At 36.6% G+C, this 26,010-nt stretch overlaps 1 protein-coding gene across 13 annotated transcripts in view; it reads left to right on the top strand.

Annotated features, from left to right (window-relative positions):
- The window catches only part of LOC125646988 (histone-lysine N-methyltransferase SETDB1-like), a 61,219-nt gene extending 35,456 nt beyond the window's left edge, over positions 1–25,763 (top strand). For 3 of the 13 annotated variants that reach the window (XM_056141027.1, XM_056141031.1, XM_056141029.1), the window contains 12 exons: positions 2,095–2,282; positions 2,837–2,896; positions 4,043–4,060; positions 13,737–13,760; positions 15,049–15,162; positions 16,895–17,124; positions 17,232–17,273; positions 17,501–17,590; positions 18,027–18,130; positions 18,582–18,665; positions 20,559–20,647; positions 25,310–25,763. In XM_056141027.1, coding sequence (XP_055997002.1) covers positions 2,095–2,282; positions 2,837–2,896; positions 4,043–4,060; positions 13,737–13,760; positions 15,049–15,162; positions 16,895–17,124; positions 17,232–17,273; positions 17,501–17,590; positions 18,027–18,130; positions 18,582–18,665; positions 20,559–20,647; positions 25,310–25,427 — 1,161 coding nt within the window. In that variant the 3' untranslated portion in view covers positions 25,428–25,763. The other 10 variants (XM_056141030.1, XM_056141034.1, XM_056141036.1 and 7 more) reach the window with 8 other exon arrangements.
- The last annotated feature ends 247 nt before the right edge of the window (positions 25,764–26,010 follow it).

Genomic DNA, 26,010 nt, shown 5'->3' on the forward strand with positions numbered 1-26,010 from the left:
ACATGTAGAAGGCGTAACAATACATGTAGAAGGCGTAACAATACATGTAGAAGGCGTAACAATACATGTAGTAGGCGTAACAATACATGTAGTAGGCGTAACAATACATGTAGAAGGCGTAACAATACATGTAGTAGGCGTAACAATACATGTAGAAGGCGTAACAATACATGTAGAAGGCGTAACAATACATGTAGAAGGCGTAACAATACATGTAGAAGGCGTAACAATACATGCAGTATTGAGTTGTTGTGAATGTTCTTAGAGCAGTACCATTTAGAATTTTGTGTTAACAGGGTGGGCAGTAGTATGGAGATGAATACCTGGCTGAGTTAGAATTAGAATTTTGTGTTAACAGGGTGGGCAGTAGTATGGAGATGAATATCTGGCTGAGTTAGAATTAGAATTTTGTGTTAACAGGGTGGGCAGCAGTATGGAGATGAATATCTGGCTGAGTTAGAATTAGAATTTTGTGTTAACAGGGTGGGCAGCAGTATGGAGATGAATATCTGGCTGAGTTAGAATTAGAATTTTGTGTTAACAGGGTGGGCAGTAGTATGGAGATGAATATCTGGCTGAGTTAGAATTAGAATTTTGTGTTAACAGGGTGGGCAGTAGTATGGAGATGAATATCTGGCTGAGTTAGAATTAGAATTTTGTGTTAACAGGATGGGCAGTAGTATGGAGATGAATACCTGGCTGAGTTAGAATTAGAATTTTGTGTTAACAGGGTGGGCAGCAGTATGGAGATGAATATCTGGCTGAGTTAGAATTAGAATTTTGTGTTAACAGGGTGGGCAGCAGTATGGAGATGAATATCTGGCTGAGTTAGAATTAGAATTTTGTGTTAACAGGGTGGGCAGCAGTATGGAGATGAATATCTGGCTGAGTTAGAATTAGAATTTTGTGTTAACAGGGTGGGCAGCAGTATGGAGATGAATATCTGGCTGAGTTAGAATTAGAATTTTGTGTTAACAGGGTGGGCAGCAGTATGGAGATGAATATCTGGCTGAGTTAGAATTAGAATTTTGTGTTAACAGAGTGGGCAGTAGTATGGAGATGAATATCTGGCTGAGTTAGAATTAGAATTTTGTGTTAACAGGGTGGGCAGCAGTATGGAGATGAATATCTGGCTGAGTTAGAATTAGAATTTTGTGTTAACAGGGTGGGCAGCAGTATGGAGATGAATATCTGGCTGAGTTAGAATTAGAATTTTGTGTTAACAGAGTGGGCAGTAGTATGGAGATGAATATCTGGCTGAGTTAGAATTAGAATTTTGTGTTAACAGGGTGGGCAGTAGTATGGAGATGAATATCTGGCTGAGTTAGAATTAGAATTTTGTGTTAACAGGGTGGGCAGTAGTATGGAGATGAATATCTGGCTGAGTTAGAATTAGAATTTTGTGTTAACAGGGTGGGCAGCAGTATGGAGATGAATATCTGGCTGAGTTAGAATTAGAATTTTGTGTTAACAGGGTGGGCAGTAGTATGGAGATGAATATCTGGCTGAGTTAGAATTAGAATTTTGTGTTAACAGGGTGGGCAGCAGTATGGAGATGAATATCTGGCTGAGTTAGAATTAGAATTTTGTGTTAACAGGGTGGGCAGCAGTATGGAGATGAATATCTGGCTGAGTTAGAATTAGAATTTTGTGTTAACAGGGTGGGCAGTAGTATGGAGATGAATATCTGGCTGAGTTAGAATTAGAATTTTGTGTTAACAGGGTGGGCAGCAGTATGGAGATGAATATCTGGCTGAGTTAGAATTAGAATTTTGTGTTAACAGGGTGGGCAGTAGTATGGAGATGAATATCTGGCTGAGTTAGAATTAGAATTTTGTGTTAACAGGGTGGGCAGCAGTATGGAGATGAATACCTGGCTGAGTTAGAATTAGAATTTTGTGTTAACAGGGTGGGCAGCAGTATGGAGATGAATATCTGGCTGAGTTAGAATTAGAATTTTGTGTTAACAGGGTGGGCAGCAGTATGGAGATGAATACCTGGCTGAGTTAGAATTAGAATTTTGTGTTAACAGGGTGGGCAGCAGTATGGAGATGAATACCTGGCTGAGTTAGAATTAGAATTTTGTGTTAACAGGATGGGCAGCAGTATGGAGATGAATACCTGGCTGAGTTAGACTACATGGAGGTGGTGGAGGGATTTAAGGAGGGGTATGAGAGTAGTGCAGATCCGGATGAGGGGCTTGGAGAAAATAGCGATGAAGAGGAAGAGGAAGAAGAGGAAGAAAGTGAGGATGAGGAGCACAATGACAGTAACTCAGACAGGTGAGAGGTAAAATGTGAAATAGGGCAAGGGAGTTTAATATGTGAATCACATTGGCAATACATGTGAGAAAAACAAGGTGAAACAGGGCAATGGGGTGGGGCATGTAAATCACAACAGCTTTAAGTCCGACATGTGAGATAAAAATGTGAAAGATGTGAAAGATAGTAAGGGGAAGGACATGTGAATCACGTCAACAAGAGGGGCTGGAAAACATTGCTAGCTTGACATTGACCTAGAGCTTCATAGAATGATTATTGTGTATGACAAAAAGAGAGAAAGGACTCGTAACTGTGACCCAGAAAAGAATTTGGCTCCATAAACATTTTAAAGTAATGCGTTTGACATTTTGATGGATGCAGAATTCAAATGGCTATTTACTGGTGTGAAAATAATCTAAAGAAATTAGTTAATAGAAAAATTGCAGTGTAAGTGATCCATAATGTTGTGTTTTAAATACTGTATAAAATTTTTTTTTTAAAAACTTGTACATGTAAATCATGCAATAGATACTAAGTAGATTGTATAAATGGAGATGTCTGATTCTCTTACCTAGTGATTATGATGGAAAAGTGAGAAGCACATCCAGCTCACAAGACAACCCCCACCATACCAGGTATGTTCATATGATATGTTAAACTTCTGTACATGTTAGGGCCTTAAATATAGAGTCTTACTCATAGTGTGTGTCTACACATTCAAAGCAGAGTCTGTCAGATATGCCTCGGGCATAGAGACCATAAAATGGAAACTCAAAATTTTTTTAGTACATTTTTTACAAACTTGAGGAATTCTCATGTACAGTTTTTTTAAAATATTGAATCATTTTAAATGACAATCATTATAATGAAATAAGGTGACTCTCAAAAACTCAAAAAGTCTGTGGGACTGCAGGAAAACCTGTGAAGGTTATTATTGCAATTGTGGATTGGAAATAGATATTATATGTGCCAATTAATTTGCAGTGCATGAGATGAAGTGTCACTTGTATAATCAACCTATTTAGGTGATGCATACGCGCAAGTCATTTCAGTATTATAAACATCCGATTTACATGACACTCACACACATAAGTCATTTCAATTTTATAAACGTCTGATTTACATGACTCACACACACACGAGAGTCATTTCAATTTTATGAACATCTGATTTACGTGTCAAGACATTCTCACAAGTCATTTCAGTTTTATAAACGTACGATTTATGTGACACACATGCGCAAGTCATTTCAATTTTATAAACATCAGATTTACGTGACACACACGTGAAAGTCATCTAAGTTTTTTAAACATCGATTTATGTGACAAACACGCGCAAGCCATTTTGATTTTATAAATATCCGATTTACTTGACACACATGCGCAAGTCATTTTAATTTTCCAGGTAGGGTCCACACACCTGTGACCCAAATCTTTAAAGACTAAAATAAAAGAAGGCACATTGAGTTTTATAAAAAATTGAAATCAAAGGAATATGGATAAGAAGACCTTCAGTAGATTTTGCTTTGAGAGATCATGGATTTGTTTAGTGTAATTTTGGGGAGGAAGGGGGTGATTGGGACTGGACCAGACTTTGAGTGATGAAAATTCAAATCACCATGAGTCACTTGTATTTGATGGTTTACAATAATATCTATGTGAAAATTGTTTACTTGATGACTTCTGAGCCTTGACTTTCCACATACAGTATATAAACAGAAAACAGAATACCTTTTTTGTCAAATTTAATGCAGTATTTCTTTTTATTCAAACTTTATGTAGAGAAATGAGGACTTTAAGGTAAAGTATCATTAAGAGACACAGAGCTTTCAGAAATTGGGGTAAACTCTGAAAAAAATCATGCACAGCAACTACACTGCTTTTCCAAATCATCATTAGTTATCAAATTCTCTTCCTGTACGTTATTTGCCTTCTAACAATCACTAGACAATATCTCACTGATCATCTGCTTTCATCCTCTGGGAGATAATTCTGCAGCTTTAACTGTTCTTACCAGCTTTGGAAAAAAGAGATAAAATCTTAAAATCTGCTCCTCTGTTTCGTAAGTCAGTTTGTAGTACATTTGTTTTTAGAGCTATATGTTATAATCATTTAGACTTGAAGCACAAAAAATATCAGGGTGTGGAAGTATGACACTACTTTGAAAGCAGTTTTTGTATGGCACTGTACATATCAGACTGACAAGTTTTCACCAGATTTTGTACTGTACCCATACAAAGCATCAGACTGATGAAAGTTTTCATCAGATTTTGTACTGTACCTATACAAAGTATCAGACTGATGAAAGTTTTTATCAGATTTTGTACTGTACCTATACAAAGTATCAGACTGACAAGTTTTCATCAGATTTTGTACTGTACCTATACAAAGTATCAGACTGATGAAAGTTTTCATCAGATTTTGTACTGTACATATACAAAGTATCAGACTGATGAAAGTTTTTATCAGATTTTGTACTGTACCTATACAAAGTATCAGACTGATGAAAGTTTTCATCAGATTTTGTACTGTACATATACAAAGTATCAGACTGATGAAAGTTTTTATCAGATTTTGTACTGTACATATACAAAGTATCAGACTGATGAAAGTTTTTATCAGATTTTGTACTGTACCTATACAAAGTATCAGACTGACAAGTTTTCATCAGATTTTGTACTGTACCTATACAAAGTATCAGACTGACAAAAGTTTTCATCAGATTTTGTACTGTACATATACAAAGTATCAGACTGATGAAAGTTTTCATCAGATTTTGTTCTGTACCTATACAAAGTATCAGACTGACAAAAGTTTTCATCAGATTTTGTACTGTACATATACAAAGTATCAGACTGATGAAAGTTTTCATCAGATTTTGTACTGTACCTATACAAAGTATCAGACTGATGAAAGTTTTCATCAGATTTTGTACTGTACCTATACAAAGTATCAGACTGACAAAAGTTTTCATCAGATTTTGTACTGTACCTATACAAAGTATCAGACTGACAAAAGTTTTCATCAGATTTTGTACTGTACCTATACACTGTACAAAGTATCAGACTGACGAAAGTTTTCATCAGATTTTGTACTGTACCTATACAAAGTATCAGACTGATGATTTCATCAGATTTTGTACTGTACCTATACAAAGTATCAGACTGATCAAAGTTTTCATCTGAATGAAGAAATTAAGTACTGAAAAACTGTATTAAAATCCATTTAAAATTTCTTTAGGTACCTGACGTAAAAGTAGAACTTTTTTTGGGCACAAATGAAAAATTTAGATCAGCACAGGATTATGGAGTATTTTCATTTTATAAGATTTCTGTGTCAGTCTGTCTGTCCCATTTTATTTTATAAGATTTCTGTGTCAGTCTGTCTGTCCCATTTCATTTTATAAGATTTCTGTGGCAGTCTGTCCCATTTCATTTTCTGCCATTTTTTGTTATGCTTGAAATAATGAAATGAACAACTTCTGATTAAGTTTGACTGTTATTGCAGTTGACCCAATTTACCAAAAAAGATAGTCTTTACAGTGTGCGAAATTAACCATGGACCGATAGACAATGTCTATAGAAAATCGAATCGGTCTATAACAATCGAAATAGCTATAGACCGACTTTTCTATAGGAATTCTGAGTAAAACACTGGTTTCCCGCCGCTTTTTTAACATATATGAAAAGCAGGACCAGTTTATATGTAGTATGCTGATGTTTCTGTTCACCCCTTAGCTGTAATAAAATGTTCCACAATGTAATTACAAATCATTCGAATCAGATTATTCCATTTTCAACAGGAGGGTGGGGTGGGGGGTGTCAATTTGATATTTACAATGATGAACGCATGCAGAGCGAATGGTGAACGCACGCAGAACGAACGGTGAATGGACACATAGAGTGAACAGTGAACGCAATTTCGTGAACAGTGAGCGCACGGTAAACGCAGAGCGAACGGTGAACACAAAATGGTCTATTCATTAGCAAATATATATATGAAGACAGACCTGTGATTCTTCCGTCGGAAGACAAAATCTCCCGAATTTGAGCCCCCCTTCCGTTCCTTCCGTTAAAATGTAAAAATCTTCCGTCATTTCAAATTTTCAACAACAAAAATTTTCTGAGTGCCATTTTTCGATATTGATAAGGAACAACCCCGAGACAATCGAAAGTCGTCTATTTCCTGTTATTGATTTTCTGTCACAGCGACTGCACAGGTAAACAGGTAAATGTCAATTAACGAGGGTACAGTAATTACTGAAGCCATTTGAGGAGGTTATTTATGATTACACAGCAATTAGTGATAATAAACAATTAGTGGATGATTAAAAAGATTGTTTTTGGCACACGCTCTGGTGATTAGGAAGTGATACCGACAGTTGAAGTTGTTATAAAAACATCAAGTCGGACTATCTTTGATCACACCCGTAGCTGGGGGGGGGGGGGGGGGGGGTTCGTGGGGTTCGTATGAACCCCCCCCCCCCCCTCTTGAAAACTACTAAGCACTATTGAAGTCGGCATTTTGTTTGAATTATGACTATCAAAGTCGGCATTTTTTATGAAAATTCATAGTAAAAAAGGCATGATTCCAAAATTCAAATTAAGTGCCAGGAAATTGCTAGATTGCAGGATTTTGCACCAAATACCCCAGACCCCCTGCCGTAGTGGTACCTCGCGGTGCGAGGTGATAGACTCGCGTTGTGAGTCTATGTAACCCGCCCCCCCTTGAAAAATCCTGCCTACGGGCCTGTTGATGCTGTTGAAAACTTGGTAAGGTGCAGGTGGGAAAAGAAAGTGGGCACTGAAGATGTTCGTAAAATGTGTGGACAGAATGACACAATTGTATTAGAATGGATTATCTCTAACTGAACTGTATATTCAAAGATGGATACGGCAAGACGACGATGGGTGTGTACAGTTCGAATTTTCTCAATATTTATATTTACACATGCATGTATAAATAGTACGTGGCCAAGTCTTGTAACATATATTTGTTCACTACACGTTTCACTGAAAAAACACGTTTTCAGATATGCAATGTAGTTCTTTTACGTGAGAACATGTTCTTTATATTATTTAGCTCACCAGTGCTGAAATCTCAAGTGAGCTTAAATTTGTTAGTAGGCCTAGATCTAATATGTTGGTCAACTTTTCTGAAAAGTGATAATTGTTATAACTTGTTATCTCTGTAATAGATTTATAAATATAAAAAAAAATTTCTTTTAATTGTGGTTTTTAAGGTATTGACTTAAGAATTATCAATGTTCTTAACACAAAAAAGGAATTATCAATGTTCTCAACACAAAAAGGATCTGATGATTATGAACTCAGACACTTGTAACACAAAAGAACTACTAGTAGCATGATTTCATTAGCCAATGAACACACAAAAACGGTAAAAAAATGTCGATAAAAAATCTCCAGTTATCAGACCAAAACTCCAGCTGAAAATTTTCAAATCTCCAGTTGTGGCATGACAGTTCTGTCACAGGTCTGTGAAGACATCTGTTCAAGTACTGGATGAATATTTCTCATGAAAATTATCGTAAATTTCACATCAATGCACGTAGCAATCATGTACAAACAAACAAAAATTTCATATGTACATTGTTTACAGTATTACATACACAGATACATATATACATGAAAAATAGAAACATATATTCTATAATAATTAGAAGTCTTGACATTTTCATGAATCATGAATATTGGTTTCTCATCTCAGTATACTACATGTAATTGTATATTTTGAATTAAGATTTTGGTACACTCCTGTCCACCCATAGAGGCAAATAATGAAGCTTTTTAGGCACCTATAGGAGCAAATTAATTTATTTGAAAGTAGAATTTAAATTATTTCCAAATCAAGATTTTTTCCCCATCATACAGCACAAAATACTTTTTCATCATGATATCTACTTTATATTTCTGCTGCAATTGACATGTTTCATACAGATAGCAGCAAGACCTGATAGCACAATTTATGACTGCTTCATTTCACTTATTCATGTATATCCACAACATTCACTGGCATGTTTATTCATAGTGCTTTAACACAGATCAGACCTCATGATTTCCCCACGTAAGCAGTATACTGTCAGCAAAGGAATGACTCTTACATTCAATGTGGCATGACCCCTTATCCGATTTTTGTAGACCCACCTAGTGTCACCCAATAGATGGTTTTCATATGACGTATTTTGACCCCGAGTTATTCCCCTTTGCCGCCATCTTGTAGGTCAAACTGGTGGATTTTCCTCTTTGGGCAACCAATTTCAAACATGTAAGGCAGAAATACATGTATATGGGGGGAAATCTTTGCAATATTGCAATTATGAAGTAAAAGATGCATTAACAAATGTATATTAATAAGAAAAACAGTTTATCTCCACCTCAGTGACCAGAATAACAAGGCTGATTTTGGTTGAATAATGAAGGAATCTGGTTATGTTAACCTACAGTATGGCGGTCAAATGGAAATAACTCTTGCTTAATCGCTTCGATGGAAAACCATCTATTAGAACATAATACTACATCTCAAACGGGAATAGTAATTGTCTACTCTTAATTCATTGCCATTTCCCCCCTTTAAAGACCCATTTTATGATCATACGGTTTCTGGAAAAGTAGGTGTGTTCAAATCAAGTCAGGTGTTATTTACCTGGAGTGGCTGGGGTCTACCTAGCTGCTAATTGTTATACACAATGAAATACATGGAAATTACAAAAAATATATTGAAAATCTGCCAACTGAATCAAGAATGAAAATATAAATAGTTTAATTTGATTTAAAATTATAGATTTTATTGAAATAACCAAAATTAAATAAAGGATGTTAGCGAACATTTCTTGGTTTATTGGGCCACCAGAAATGTTGTTCTCAATGACAACATACGATTGACAGAGGCAACCCGGGTGTTCTGTAAATTATGCGTGAAAACGAATTACATGTAGAGTAATAGGCGCGAAACTATGGGAACTTTTTCTTTTTCTAGATCCCAAATTCCAACCATCAGAAGGTAATCAATAAAGCTTGAATTACCGGCAATTTGTATGGCCAATATACGGTTTTTCACATTTTTTTGGAGATACGATTTGACTTCGACTGATTTATTTCTATTCTTTGAATCATTAGTTCAGGTAGGCTAATTATCAACTCACAAGAAAAGAAAAAAATTACTGTGACCTTATTTTTGCGGTAGATGAAAGGGATGGATACACCTACAGTTAATGATCGGGTGCCCAGTTGACGTGCTTGGTGAAATCTGTCAGTCGGGGCCTGATCTATGGTCTCCTATGTAATTGATGGGCAGTATGTTTATTTTATCTTAGTTTGGGTAAATTTCAAGGGTGGTGGCTAGGGCCCCACAACGCCAACTGTACTGGCTATATAAAACATATATCTTTTTAAACTTGCATTTAATCTGTGATTGGTTATTTATGTATACAGTATTTTTAAAAAACAAAACAAAACCAAAAAAAAAAAACACCACCCCAGTTTTAGTATTATTTTATGCCTTTTATGACCCTAAATTAAATTCAGTCGACCGAAGAAGAAACAAAGGGTAAATGCTGTTCAATTCACACTTTACTTGAGCCACCCACTAAGAATAAATGTCCTACCATTGTGAACCACCCATCGATTTTTAAAAACTGCCTTTCCCAGGTACCCCATATGTTTAAATGGAACAGCCCTAATCTTTGCATGGATACAGTACAACTTCTTAATGTAATGAAAGTTTGATATAATATATATATATATATATTTAAAAAATATGAAAAGAAAACACAGAAATCCTCCGTAAAGCTTTAGCGCTTTCATTACATCTTCAGAAGCTTTACAAAAATGTATACATAGCAGTATCATAGTAACAGTGATTATGACGTCAAAGTAAGCGGAACGTTAAATGTCTATATTGTGACGTCATGGATAATGTACAACAATGATCTGGAAAAAGTACGGGAAAATCATAGGCAATTATAAAAGACTATTAAGTTTTGGCTTTAGAATACCAATAAAATGTTTTTCTTTTTCCCGTCTCTGAATAGCACTGGCATATCTGAGTTTATAAAATGGGAAAATGTTCAATCGTTTTTTACCACACGTTTCCAGGTGTGCACTTAACTGGATTTGTCTGTATTCAGGTGTACTGATGTGCTGCTTATGTACACGTACACGGGCACGGAGAGTGTTGCCAGTTTCACCAATGTAATATTCCTTGCATCCAGGACATGTGATGGCGTATATGACATCCTTTGTATCGCATGACATGTTAGCATTAACTTTAAATTCTCGTCCGTTAAAATTATAACTGGTCCCTTCTGTAATGTAGTCACATGTACCGCATCGAGGGTCCGTACACTTTGACACTGTATAAGTACGGTCATCAAATTGGGAGGAACAAAGTATTCTCTTAAGATATATATATATATATATAACTAAGTTCCAACAACACCCGATACCTAAAAGTGTCGGATGCACAACATGGATACAAGGTGAAATACAAAAAATTATACAAAGCACTAAAATGACCAATGACACGAACAACCAGATTGTCAAATTTTCGGGACGACCTGTCCCTTCTTCAGGACAAACGAAAAGAATTACATAATGTGGCCAATATTAACAGAGAATAATAACAAAAACTACATATAAATACATCTAGCACTACAACTACACTAATCTACAAATGTATTTGATATAAAACTTGCTTAATGGTTTATTAATTAACAACAGTTTATCATGTTTGTTGAACCACTTAAATTTTCACAAGTTATACCTCTTTGCACAAAATTCAAATTCTGCACATTTTTGTTCGGGCTAAACTTTTAGATGTTGATATGAAATTCGAGATCCCTGTGTTCGACTTTCATTATGATTGCAGACCCACTTTTGGACTCTTTGTGTAAATTTTCTTTGGCATTTGCACAGTCAAGATATTGTCTTGCTGAAATCAGTTATACTCTCAAAATGCTTGTTAATCTATATCTTTTTGTGATATTTTTAACTCTCTGAATCCAGATACATAGAAATGATAAACCATCACAATATACGTACATGTATATGGGCACGCTTAATTTGTCTACACCGGGTGCACTTAATTTGTCTACACCGGGTGCACTTAATTTGTCTACACCGGATGCGCTTGATTTGTCTGCACCGGGTGCGCTTAATTTGTCTACACTGAGTGCACTTAATTTGTCTACACCCTTAATCTGTCTACACCGAGTTCGCTGGATTTGTCTGCACCGGGTGCGCTTAATTTGTCTACACCGGGTGCGCTTGACTTGTCTGCACCGGGTGCACTTAATTTGTCTACACCGGGTGTGCTTGATTTGTCTACACCAGGTGCGCTTAATTTGTCTACACTGAGTGCATTTAATACGCAAGTTCCGAGTTACCCAAAAGTTATTTCCCTTTGTCGAACTCTTTCGCATTTTATGACGTATGGTGGGTACACCATGTATACAATATATCGTAGACTGGCATTGTACATAACGATTACGTACGATTAATGTAATAAAAGCGTAACTTTTGTTTATATCAATCACTGGTATGCATATTCTGGCCATATCAAGCATAATTTGTTTGAATAAGATTATCAAATTGGCTTTTGAATCATTATTCGTTTCCTCTTCTACATGAGTGACGCTTGTATCAAAGAAAGATGGCAATTAACAATATTTGTTTGAGCAATTTTGTTATCCAATACTCATAAACTCACTAAAGTTGCCTTTTCCCTGAGATAGGATGGTCTCAGAATCTCTGGATATCATCTTTTAAGAAATAATACAACGATAGTAATTAGCAAATGTACCCACTGTCATCATATTTTACGTCATAATTTACGGAAGAGTTCGACAAAGGGAAATAACTCTTGGGGAACTTCCGTATTTGTCTACACCCTTAATCTGTCTACACCGAGTGCGCTGGATTTGTCTACACCAGGTGTGCTTAGTTTGTCTACACCGGGTGCGCTTAATTTGTCTACACCGGGTGCGCTTGATTTGTCTGCACCGGGTGCGCTTGATTCTGTTTACACCTTGTAATGAAGTGTAATTTGGTGTAGAGTAACATATTCAATATGGACGATCCTCAGCTGGAGATCCTCGTTGGAGAGATGACTATTTTATTGCAAATAAAATATAAAATAGATAATTGATTGAATTTAGATTTTTTTTTACAATGTATTTTAATGTACATTTATAAATACCTACATCTAAAAAATATTAGGTCATAACACTCCAAAATATTTGTTCGGTTTTTAGTGCCGAACTTGTTTTTGATGATTGTATGAAATGTCTATCATTTTCATGTATTCTTTAAAATACATTTTAAAGTATTGTAAATGAATACATACAGTACACTGGAATTATTCTCTTATAGATAGATCTACATTACAGCTAACAAAATACATGGAGAGAATTTTCCATCTCGCCCTTTTTCATCCATATTGAATTTTTCAGTGCATTTACCAACACATACCTAGTGTGCAGGGTGTAGGTGGTGTACACCTCAATCTAATTAAAATCAGATCCTATGATATGCTCACAGTCGAAACAATAGGATCTGATGTAACCCCATAGAGGGTCATGTCCGCATGACCTTTTGCTTGGAATATTCATGAGAACTATCAGCCAGTCAGATTGCACCATACAAACATTGATGGCTATGTAGGCGGTTCCCGGCAATTCTTAAACAAGTTGCAATAATCTCTCTCCAACAAAGTTTATTACACACTATAAAATCATATATTCTTACATAAAGAATTTTAAACTTTCACAATAATGCCTAATCTATTCCATTCATACAAACAACAAAACGTATGATGTAAAATACACCCAAATTAAATTAACTGTAAATTGAGATTTATGTATGAATAGGGATGGGTACGATTTAGCTGGTTTACTTAATTAACGCGAGGAATATAACGCCAGTCGACCTGAACAGTGCATGGTGACGTCACATCTAGCTGCGATGTGTTTTCTTTCAAACCAAACAATTGCAGCCATTTTCCTTGAATTATGAACTCCGACGACTTCATAGGCAACGCGCTGATTGGCTAACATAAAGTTCACATGAAGTTGACCCCTAGTCGGGTTATGTCAGATCTTCTTACGCAGAGTATACTATGCGGATTTAAGAAGTCTGATTTTAATTAGATTGTGTACACTAGAAAGTACACATTTGCACTTGATGGAAAAGTGTACACTTTATGGTTGGTATAGACGAATCAAGCACGCCCTATATACCCCCCCCCCCCCCCCCCCCCCCCCCACACACACACACACATGTATATTATGATGTGGTATGTTAAAAATTTGTTTTGGGATCTATACAGATTCTATATACCCCCCCCCTCCCTCCCACACACACACACACACATGTTTATTATGATGTGGTATGTTAGAAATTTGTTTTGGGATCTATACAGATTCTAGTAGTGGCGATCTAATGCTTGATATCCATTGCAGGAAGAATAGAATAGCCATACGGGGGTATTCATTATTGTTCACCTATTGTTTTCAGTTTCTTGTTTGAGTTATGCTGTTGGAGATCTCTGCTTCATTTTCAAATCAGAAATGACAATAAAAGTTGCTTGATGAAACTAGTGTGAAGTTTTGTTTCATTGGGGGGGGGGGGGGGTTACATGTAACAGTGAAATGAAATATTTTCTTTCAATCAGTGTTTTTAGCTCACCTGTGCAGAGAGCCTGAGTAAGCTTTTATGATTGAGGTTTGTTCATCAACTGTCTGTGCACATGACTGACTTGAGAAGAACCACTAGATACAATGCATTCTTTGATTTAGAGAATTCTTTTCAAAGGGAAATAATTAACTGTAAAAAGGAAAGTCTTAATCTGCAGAACCACCTGGCACAGTGACAACACATCAGCGGTAACTTTCCTATGCTTTAAATAATTTCTACTCCAGAACAACATGACACTTAGTTTATCAAATTAATATGCAGCCCCCTTCTGTAGTATAGACTGTGTCAACGTGTAGTTAAAGAGACATCAATAGCAACACAGTTCTACATGTTGTATTGTCTCTTTGCAAATTGTATTAAGGGGCATTACTTTGTAGCTGAACTATACAAGAAGTGGGTATTTACACAAACGTTGCTGTTGATACACAAACACTGCCATGTAGTGTAGGTATGGGAAAGGGTAGGGCAATAAATGAAGTCTAATTTTCCTATTATTTCATGAATTTTTATTTATTTGTTTATTTTTCGAGAACCGGTATTCTGTATTATGTGTAATAAGTATGCCAGCATTGTCATGCAGTCTTTGTGAAGTTCACATGAAAACTTCCCATGTAGTGTATATTTGTGTTGTCGTGAGTTTCTGGTTAAAGTTGGGCCTAATGTTACAAGTGTGTTTCTGTAAGCTTGAGGTAACGGATTAGCTTTGTGGCCTCTGGACCTCATGTTATTTGTTCTTATTGCATGCAAGCTTAGAAAAAGCTTTTTGGAGGAATCTTCACTTTGTTGAGAAATAACATTTAAAAGTAACCTTGAAGAATAACAGTTTCTTAAGACATTAAATATCTGTGCTAAGTGTGGTATTTGAATGATTTTACCTTGATAAATGTTATTCTCTATTGAAGAATGTAAAATAAATACGCCCACAAACTTATATGAAGGATTATTAAACTATGCTTCAAGACAGTTTTATGATTTATATTTTGTAATCAATTCCATTTGCAATACTGTGTATAAGTTGAATTGAGAAGATGAAAAACAATGTAATTTTCTGAAAATGTTTGCTTCCTTTTTAAACAGAACAAGGACTAAAAAACAACAGGGAAGCACAGAGACAAAAGAAGAAAACAAGAAGGAAGCTTGTAAACTGGTTCTCCGGCGGGATTCTTCAAGGTCCACAGATCACGAGGAATGGTAAGATATTCATTTTGTATACAGATGCAATGCTTATAGAGAAGACAAGGTATATCTTCAAATTTAATGTTGTTCTCTGAAGATATTATTTCTTCAATATACAAACAAAAATATACAGAGTTTGTTAATTTTGAAGACCGGATAATTTTGGAATGTCCAGGTTTTATGTATTACGGGGGTAGATAGAGTAACGGAAGCATTGGATCCTTAGAGCTGCATCTTTGCTAGCCAGGTGTCCGATTCACTTCAGAGAGTAAGCGAATCGGACACTTGGCTAGCGAAGATGTAGAGCTGATGATACAGAAATTACACCCATGCTTCACATTGTTTCCAAATCCCCTGTAATGCAAACAAGGTAGACATTTATTTCTCATATCTAAACTGTTGGGAAAAAAATTTCCAATGAATATACAAGTTTTTTGTGTCTTGGAGAAATAGATACATTGTAATAGCATTGGTGTGGTATTGATAATAAATTGGTAAATGTCAATATATCGTACAGTGAACTCCACAACAACTTGTTTAGTGTTACAGCTTGTGTTCACTTACAGTACTGTACAGTCAGCTTGTTTACACTTACAGTACTATACAGTCAGCTTGTGTTCACTTACAGTACTGTACAGTCAGCTTGTGAACATTTATACTACTGTACAGTCAGCTTGTGTACACTTACAGTACTGTACAGTCAGCTTGTGTACACTTACAGTACTGTACAATCAGCTTGTGAACACTTATACTACTGTACAGTCAGCTTGTGTACACTTACAGTTCTGTACAGTCAGCTTGTGTACACTTATACTACTGTACAGTCAGCTTGTGTACACTTACAGTACTGTACAGTCAGTTTGTGTTCACTTACAGTACTGTACAGTCAGCTTGTGTACACTTACAGTACTGTACAGTCAGCTTGTGTACACTTACGGTACTGTACAGTCAGCTTGTGTACACTTACGATACTGTACAGTCAGCTTGTGTACACTTACAGTACTGTACAGTCAGCTTGTGTTCACTTATGGTACTGTACAGTCAGCTTGTGTACACTTACAGTACTGTACAGTCAGCTTGTTTACACTTGCAGTACTGTACAGTCAGCTTGTGTACATGTATACTACTGTACAGTCAGCTTGTGTACACTTACAGTACTGTACAGTCAGCTTGTGTACACTTACAGTACTGTACAGTCAGCTTGTATACACTTATACTACTGTACAGTCAGCTTGTGAACACTTATAGTACTGTACAGTCAGCTTGTGTACACTTATAGTACTGTACAGTCAGCTTGTGTTCACTTACAGTTCTGTACAGTCAGCTTGTGTACACTTACAGTACTATACAGTCAGCTTGTGTTCACTTACAGTACTGTACAGTCAGCTTGTGTATACTTATAGTACTGTACAGTCAGCTTGTGTACATTTACAGTACTGTAAATCAATTGCGTTAGTAAACAATGCATGCCTGGGAAAGGGGGCATAACTCGTCAGCAGTTGTTAATTTCAGTAAATAGGCCACCCCTCTAAACTGAACATTTGTTTTAAATCCAACAGCTAATGAGTACTGAGGAGTTTCACTGTATTGTCTTTCTAATTAGTGATGTCATTAAATAATTAATTGAGTGTTTGGCAGATTCTGACATTACTAGTGCAAAAGTACTCATCTTATGACTGTTAACTCATGACTTTGATGATGTTAAATTCGACTTTGATGATGTTAAATTCGACATGCACTCTTACAGGACCGTCAAGTTTGGGATCCCAGGTGAGAATTCCCAGCAGACAAACGATGTCATCTTGATTAACGATGATGACGATGAGGAGGACCATCAAATCCAACCCCCCACTAACGATGCCAAGTTGTTAAAGTCTGCCTCCAACGACTCCCTGGACTCGGATTCACTGCCGGATCTGGACGAGGACATGTCCACTCAGAAATCCGTGAAAAAGGAATTGATACGGGAGAAACCAGGTCTGTATTTGAGATTGTGAAGAATAAATACTGGAATCATAAAATTTTAATATAATTTTGTAATCTAGAGCAAGGTGATATTTCTATGAATGTTGTTTATTTTTCAGTTTTGGATCAAGGTCACGCCAAAGTAACTCAAACATTTACAGGTGAATTTTACTTTCAGTTAAGAATTATATTCATTTGTTTTATCAAACAACTTTTTTCTTGAATTACATGTCAGAAGGTGATTAATAGTTGTAACGAATTCATCTTCAGCTCGCAGGAGTACCACCTCACGGTTTAAGAATTAGTAGTTGTAATGAATTCATCTTCAGCTCGCAGGAGTACCACCTCACGGTTTAAGAATTAATAGTTGTAATGAATTCATCTTCAGCTCGCAGGAGTACCACCTCACGGTTTAAGAATTTGCCGGATCCCAAACGTAAATTTCACTTGGATGAGCACAGAGATGGAGAAGGGGGAGGTGAGGCAGTTGTAGTATTAAACTGTTAGATTTATTGAATGTTGCATGATGGTTACTTTATTTCAAGTTGATATTAAAGAGGGAAACCTTTGGTGAAAAAACATTTGAATTTATATTAAAATGCTGGAGTGCGTAAAAAATGGAGAAAGTAAATCTGAGACCTAACAAGAAAACCTCCAATCGATGTTTATGAAAATTATGTAAAAATCTCTCCACAGTGAATGACTTCCAAACAATAATGTTTTGGCCAGTGTTTGCATTTAAACAAAAGAAATTCTAATGTCAAAAGTACTACAAAAAGAATGCAAGATGTATGAATTTTAATATTAAAACCGTGTTAATCATTTTGGTAATAATCAACTAATTTGACTTGCACGGCTGATGCCCCTATACAGAACTTGTTATAATTGATAATACATAACAATGTTATTGGTAGATGAAGAGCCAGTCCATCGAGGAACTAGGTGGTATTATCAAGATGGACAAGCCTGTTACATAATGGATGCCAAATCTCAGGGCAATATAGGAAGATATCTTAATGTGAGTTTTCCTATTGAAAGTAGGGAAATATATAGATATCTTAATATGTGTTTTCCTATTGAGACTAGGAAAGATAATTTAATGTGTGTTTTTCTATTGAGACTAGGAAAGATAATTTAATGTGAGTGTTCCTATTGAAACTAGGAAAGATATATAGATATCTTAAGGAGGTATGCTACACTAGAGAAATTTGATGTAGATGAAAAGTGGAGGATATGTACAACAATATTTTGAAGTTGAAAATTTTCAAATTTACTTTATTTTGTCAAAAAATACAGTTTTAGTAGAAGGTAATCTGAAAAATTTTTAAAACCCCTGCTGGACTCGAACCTGCGACCTTACAGTTCAGCAGTCGGTATTCAAACCTACTGAGCTACTCGGCTAGGTATTTAAATGGAAAAGGAAAAGACAAATATTGCTGATATCGATTTTTTCATCCATGTTTTTAAAGGAAGTCAGCCATTATGACGATGTAGAGTACTACCTTAATGTGTGTTTTCCTATTGAGACTAGGGAAATATATAGATATCTTAATGTGAGTGTTCCTATTGAAATAAGTTTTCTCTTCCACAGTCCCTGAAACGTTCTACTTTACCATTTTTCCGTTCACTCTCCGTGCGTTCATCGTGCGCTCACTGTGCGTTCACTGTTGCTCACCATTCGTTCACCATTCACTCTCTGTGCGTTCACCGTGCGCTCTCCGTTTACAGTTTGCGCTCACCGTGCGTTCACCGTTCACAAAGCATCCACCGTGTGTTCACCGTTCACTGTCATTCGGAACACCAAAGTCAAAGGATTGATTTTCATAGCAAGGCAAAAATGAAAAAGGAACGTGTGCATTAGAGTGAAAGTAAACTTTCTTATTATATCAGAAATTCAATTTATAAAGTACAAATGTCAAGATTTTCAACTGCGAAAATTTCAAGGAAAACTGCAGATCACTCGTCAATATCAAAGAATAGAATAAATCATTGATATTACCATTACAAAACATAAGTATTGTTTGGTTAAAAAGTGGGAGAAGTTCTGAATGAGAGAAAAATCCAACCCTTATTCATGTACATGTAGCGAAGAACAAGCAACGAGCGCCGGTACGTGTACGAAAATGAGACAGTTTCAGTTAATAGATACCTCGCCCACACCCGAATTATCATTTTAATGTTTTCAAGTTTGGGCGAAAGCACAATTTATTATATTTTATTTTGTCCTACTTGACAAGAATTCTATATAAGTTTATTATTTTTCTTAAGCCCCCCCTCTTACTTAAAAAAATCGATGCTACACTGTACATTTCAATTTCTGATTATTTTACGCTTATATTTATGAGAGACATTGTCAATAAATGTATTTACTCCTTTCCCCAAATTTGAAACTTTTCAATCGTTTGTCTTTAATATAAAGATGAAATATTTCTCGTACATTTCTGCCCCACATATGGTATACGTATAGTTTAGTACAATAAACAGTTTTGTCCGCATAAAAAATATGCAAATATTGCACAATCTAAATGTAAATTCCTGGTCACACTATTTATCTTGTACACACATGCATTAATTCTTGGGTTATTTCCTCAGGTCAATATACTATACATGTATTTGCAGTAAAGTGAATTACACAAAATCTACGTGGGAATAAACCTTTTATACTATTTAGAAGCGTTCAGGTGTCAACACGAGGTACCTGTTCTGCCTGTGTTGGTTGTTATTTATCTCAACTCCTTTCGGGGATGTTTTTTTAATTGCATGTAATCTAAACAATCACGCTCGTAAATTTTGAAGCCATGCATGTACACTTGTAAAGTCTTGGCGTAATTACTAGACTATTTTTATTTTACATGCATCGTTTATACTCTTGTATGAAGAAATTAAATACCATGTATCTTAATTCAAAATATACAATTACATGTAGTATACCGAGATCATGATTCATGAAAACGTCAAGAATTCTAATTATTATAGAATATATGTTTCTATTTTTCATGTATATATGTATCTGTGTATGTAATACTGTAAACAATGTACATATGAAATTTTTGTTTGTTTGTTCATGATTGCTACGTGCATTGATGTAAAATTTACGATAATTTTCATGAGAAATGTTAATCCAGTACTTGCACAAAAATGAACAAATGTCTTCATATATATATATTTGCTACCTGATAATAAATTAGATACAATCCAAGGGGAAAATCTGAAATATACCGAATGAATAGACCATTTTGCGTTCACCATTCGCTCTGCGTGCGTTCACCGCTCACTCTGCACGCGTTCATCATTTGCTCACCGTGCGTTCACCATTTGCTCACCGTTCAAGTGGGAAAGTAGAACGTTTCAGGGACTGTATAAACTTGTATGTGTGCATATTTATTTTCCATATGCTTTGGTAACAAAATTGACAACATTTTGATTTTTGATTATTCCTTTTTCAGCATAGCTGTAACCCCAATGTCTTTGTACAGAATGTATTTGCTGACACACATGATCTCAGGTTTCCATGGGTGGCCTTCTTCACCTTGCAGTAAGTCATTCTACACGAGTCATGCTTCATTGGTCTTTCTGTATTGCTATGCATAACATGAATTGGTCGTATCAGACATTTTGATATTTGAATGTGCCTCTCCAGGAGATATCTGTAAATTTTCTGTAGTTTACCATAAGATCCTTGAAATAGATATACAGGGATTTGTCAGAAATATTTCTTTATTTTACCATGTTTCAGTCAGTATTTAGAATTTTCAAGGCGCATTTCAAAAAGCGGTATAAAAAATATTAATATAGCAGGCCCCTGCAAAATGCTTTACCATTGATGACAACCTTCGCAATTCAGGTCAAACACGCATATCAAATACTTTTATTTTTAAAGAAGTTATTAAGGCCAAATAAGATATCTATTTGATTACATCATACTCGTGCACTGAAGCTTTACTAATCCTGTCCAGCTCAGATATCTGTTGGATTACATCGTACTAGTGCACTGAACCATTACTAATCCTGTCCAGCTCAGATATATATTGGATTACATCGTACTAGTGCACTGAACCATTACTAATCCTGTCCAGCTCAGATATCTATTGGATTACATCATACTCGTGCATTAGAGCATTACTAATCCTGTCCAGCTCGGATATCTATTGGATTACATCATACTCGTGCATTAGAGCATTACTAATCCTGTCCAGCTCTGCTCACTGTCCCAGAAATTTAAAGAGATAAGCACACCACAGTAATTTAAGTAATGGTTTCAGGGATCCTGAAATTGAAAGTCTGAAAAACTGTGCATTGTAAGATTTTAGGTGTGTATTTACATTCGGGAGACAAGACTTTTAATATCTATAGTCCTGGTGAGACTTAAAGAGTTAACATGTATATGATACTTTTAACTTTGGTGTAGTCTCCTGGTCAGACTGAGAAAGCTAAACTGTATATATATAATACTTTTGACTCTGGTGTAAAAGTAGCACTGTCTCTACGTGTGAGGTGCTTTGACTCAACAGTTGGAGCATTCACTTTGTGAACGGTAGGTCATTTGTTTGAAAAATAAGCTGTGATTACTCCTTTGCCAAATTTTCATCATTTAGATGTAAGAGTCAGTGTTTTCAATAAGATTTTGAATAGAAGGGGAAAAAAATGTCATAGCAGGAAACTCAAGCTCGGCGAGGGGTCTGGGGGCCGCCTCAGGCCCCCAGCGGGTCCAGGGCAGAGCCCTGGTAGGGGGCCCAGGGGGGCAAAGCCCCCCGGCCGAAAACGAAAATAAGCATTTTTGAAGCTTTTTTCTTGCTTCTCATGCTATCAAAAAGTACATGTTACATGAAATTCCTACCACTTGTAACTGAACTTAAATTGCTGTTTTGATATCCCCTTTTTACTCCAGCCAACCCATTCCTAAATTCTGACAGCCATATATATATAATTTTGACAAAAAATAGACAACCCTGCAAAAATTTCATGTTAAATATACATGTAATACAGATTTACTCCCCATCACATACATTTTGTAAATGTCACTAATATGTCTAAATATCAAGTTAGATGAGATGCTGGTCATTATCCTGCTTTGCCTGAGGCAGAGTGTATGTCATTGTGTGACATTTATTTTAGTTTACTATCCAATAAAGACAACCATCAAAATTTAAATTGTATTTTTATATTTCATATTGGTGCATTACCATGATTACACAACTTACTGTACTTTGAATTATGTTATAATTCACGAGAAATATAGATTTAACATTAAATTTGATGAGGAAATTCTGGTAGCTTGTAAGAATGTCTTTGAATCACGAACTTATATGACAGAAAAAATATACCGATCTAAAAATATATAGATATACTGTTTTTGTTATTTAATCTTTACCTCGCTTTGAGGTTGGTTGAAAAAAATCTTCGATTTTCCTTTTTGGCATGACTGTAAACCTTGAAGATTTCGTCTACCACATGGACCCAATCGGCAATCCTCGGCTGACACCATTTCGCTCTATACGAATACGGAATAGTGTGCGAGGTATGAGCCACTCGAGGAGCTCCGAACTGCATGGGGACCAGTTGATAATCACGTTAATCTGGGTCATTGATATAATTCTATTGACGCCGTATTTTTCAAACGCATAAACGATACGGATTTCGATATATTTATTTATACTTAACCAAGAATGTTTACAGCTTACGATGTCGGCAGAAATCTCGAAGACTGAAATATCAGCCGGCAAAATATCTTCTACAGGCGGTTAATTTTACCGGTTGCCGGCTCTTATTGAAAACACTGAAGAGTTGAGTCCTCCAGATTTAACCTTATAAACGAAGGTCCTGTGTCACGTCAAGAGTTGGTCCTGTGTCGCGTCAAGAGTTGGTCCTGTGTCACGTCAAGAGTTGGTCCTGTGTCACGCCAAGAGTTGGTCCTGTGTCACGCCAAGAGTTGATCCTGTGTCACGCCAAGAGTTGGTATGAAAAAGACTCCTCACTACCACGGCTCCAAGCACCATGCATAGAGCTTTATTAGTTTATCTAGATTCTTGTTACTTTGCCTACAGTTGATCTAGATTCTTGTTACTTTGCCTACAGTTGATCTAGATTCTTGTTACTTTGACTACAGTTGATCTAGATTTGTGGTATTTTGCCTACAGTTGATCTAGATTCATGTTACTTTGCCTACAGTTGATCTAGATTCTTGTTATTTTGCCTACAGTTGATCTAGATTTGTGGTATTTTGTGTACAGTTTGCGACATTTTAAAGGGATGTAAAACAAACAAAACAGAGAAACAATCTATGCTAGATCTCCATGTTTCTTACTTATCAATAAGTCAAGAATAGTACTAAGTAAAACAACAGTCATTTCTGATCGTGAAATCTTAGTAGTCTTTGGATTTCACTAAATTCAGATTAATATGGATATTTTCGGAACATGAACATAACACCCCAACCCTCCAGCTGATTCCAATCTGGCTATTAGGATATGATGAAATCCACGATCTTGAAATGTTGTCATCAATGTATATATGTAAATTGCAAAGGGGGGGGGGGGGGGGGGGGGGGGGGGGGGGGGGGGGGGGGGGGCAAAATATGCAAAGTTTTAAATTGATTAGATTACAGAACAACTGATTGAGATGAAAAAGCTTCTTAACATTATGACATTAAGCATAAGCCCGAGGGGAGTAAATCAAGTATGAGGATTTGTTTTAAATATGTACTTTAAAAATATTGGGTTAGTGAGATCACACACCTGTTCAATTTTTGCCCTGTTGGAATGCAAAATTCTAATTCAGCTCTGTCAATCCGTCTCTCCAGCCTTCTTCTTCATATTCATATTTACATTGCAGCCTGTTTAATCCGACACCTGTATACGCCAGGTCACTGATTTCCGATCCGACCTGTCTCCCATTTACTGTCCATGTTCTTTACACTGCAGTCTGACATCCTGTCTAATCCAACATCCTGTCTAATCTGAAATCCTGTCTAATCTGACAGAATCCGACATCCTGTCTAATCCAACATCCTGTCTAATCTGACATCCTGTCTAATCTGACATCCTGTCTTATCCGACATCCTGTCTAATCTGACATCCTGTCTTATCCGACATCCTGTCTCATCTGACATCCTGTCTTATCCAACATCCTGTCTAATCTGACATCCTGTCTAATCCAACACAAAAATAATCACCCAGGGGATGTCGGTTGAGACAGGCTTCACTGTACAAAACACTTATGGTTTAGACATGGGATTTAGTACTTTAGGTGTTGACATGGGATTTAGTACTTCAGGTGTTGACATGGGATTTAGTACATTAGGTGTTGACATGGCATATAGTAGTACTTTTGGCGTAAACATGGCATTAAGTACTTTTGCGAGAGCTGGGACCGAGCTAAGATTTAGTATTTGTATGTGTTGTAGGTATGTGAGAGCTGGGACTGAGCTGACCTGGAATTTAGTATATTTGTGTGTTGTAGGTACGTGAGAGCTGGGACTGAGCTGACCTGGAATTTAGTATATTTGTGTGTTGTAGGTACGTGAGAGCTGGGACTGAGCTGACCTGGAATTTAGTATATTTGTGTGTTGTAGGTACGTGAGACCTGGGACTGAGCTGGGATTTAGTATTTTTGTGTGTTGTAGGTACGTGAGAGCTGGGACTGAGCTGAGGTTTAGTATATTTGTGTGTTGTAGGTACGTGAGAGCTGGGACTGAGCTGAGATTTAGTATTTTTGTGTGTTGTAGGTATGTGAGAGCTGGGACTGAGCTGACCTGGAATTTAGTATATTTGTGTGTTGTAGGTATGTGAGAGCTGGGACTGACCTGAGGTTTAGTATATTTGTGTGTTGTAGGTATGTGAGAGCTGGGACTGACCTGAGGTTTAGTATATTTGTGTGTTGTAGGTACGTGAGAGCTGGGACTGAGCTGACCTGGAATTTAGTATTTTTGTATGTTGTAGGTACATGAGAGCTGGGACTGACCTGAGGTTTAGTATATTTGTGTGTTGTAGGTACATGAGAGCTGGGACTGACCTGAGGTTTAGTATATTTGTGTGTTGTAGGTACGTGAGAGCTGGGACTGACCTGAGGTTTAGTATATTTGTGTGTTGTAGGTATGTGAGAGCTGGGACTGAGCTGACCTGGAATTTAGTATTTTTGTGTGTTGTAGGTACGTGAGAGCTGGGACTGAGCTGAGGTTCAGTATTTTTGTGTGTTGTAGGTACGTGAGAGCTGGAACTGAGCTGACCTGGGACTATAACTATGAGGTGGGCAGTGTAGCTGGTAAGGTCCTCTACTGTTACTGTGGCTCCTCGGAGTGCCGCGGCAGGCTGTTGTAACATCGAACACCTCATTGTGGCTCCTCGGAGTGCCGCGGCAGGCTGTTGTAACATGGAAAACCTCATTGTGGCTCCTTGGAGTGGCATGGCAGGCTGTCGTAATATGGGACACTTCATTGTGGCTCCTGGAGTGCTGCGGCAGCCTGTTGTAACATGGAACATCTCATTGTGGCTCCTCGGAGTGGCATGGCAGGCTGTAGTAACAAGGAACACTTCGTGTCTCCTCGGAGTGCTGCGGCAAGCTGCTGTGACATTGTGGTTTTCAAACAAAATTCCATTTTCGTCTTTTCATTTCATTTTGTTGTATGTTGCAAAATAAAAATTAAATATACAGTTTGTTTCTATAACATTTTATTTTCTTCATGTTGATGCTATTGTGGTATTTCAGGTGTGTTTAAATCTGACACAAAAAACATTTTTGAAACACTGCCCTTTATTTGTGGTAGATTCGACCTTGATCTTATGAATAACGTTAACCTTTATCAGTTACATATACTTTAACTGTCTGTTCACCAAGTTTGAATGAAACATTTGTCTTGTACTGTTCATTGTATGGTTCAATGTTGTGTCAAAACTTAAAGTT

This window comes from Ostrea edulis, chromosome 6, assembly GCF_947568905.1.
Source record: "Ostrea edulis chromosome 6, xbOstEdul1.1, whole genome shotgun sequence".
Classification (NCBI taxonomy): domain Eukaryota; kingdom Metazoa; phylum Mollusca; class Bivalvia; order Ostreida; family Ostreidae; genus Ostrea; species Ostrea edulis.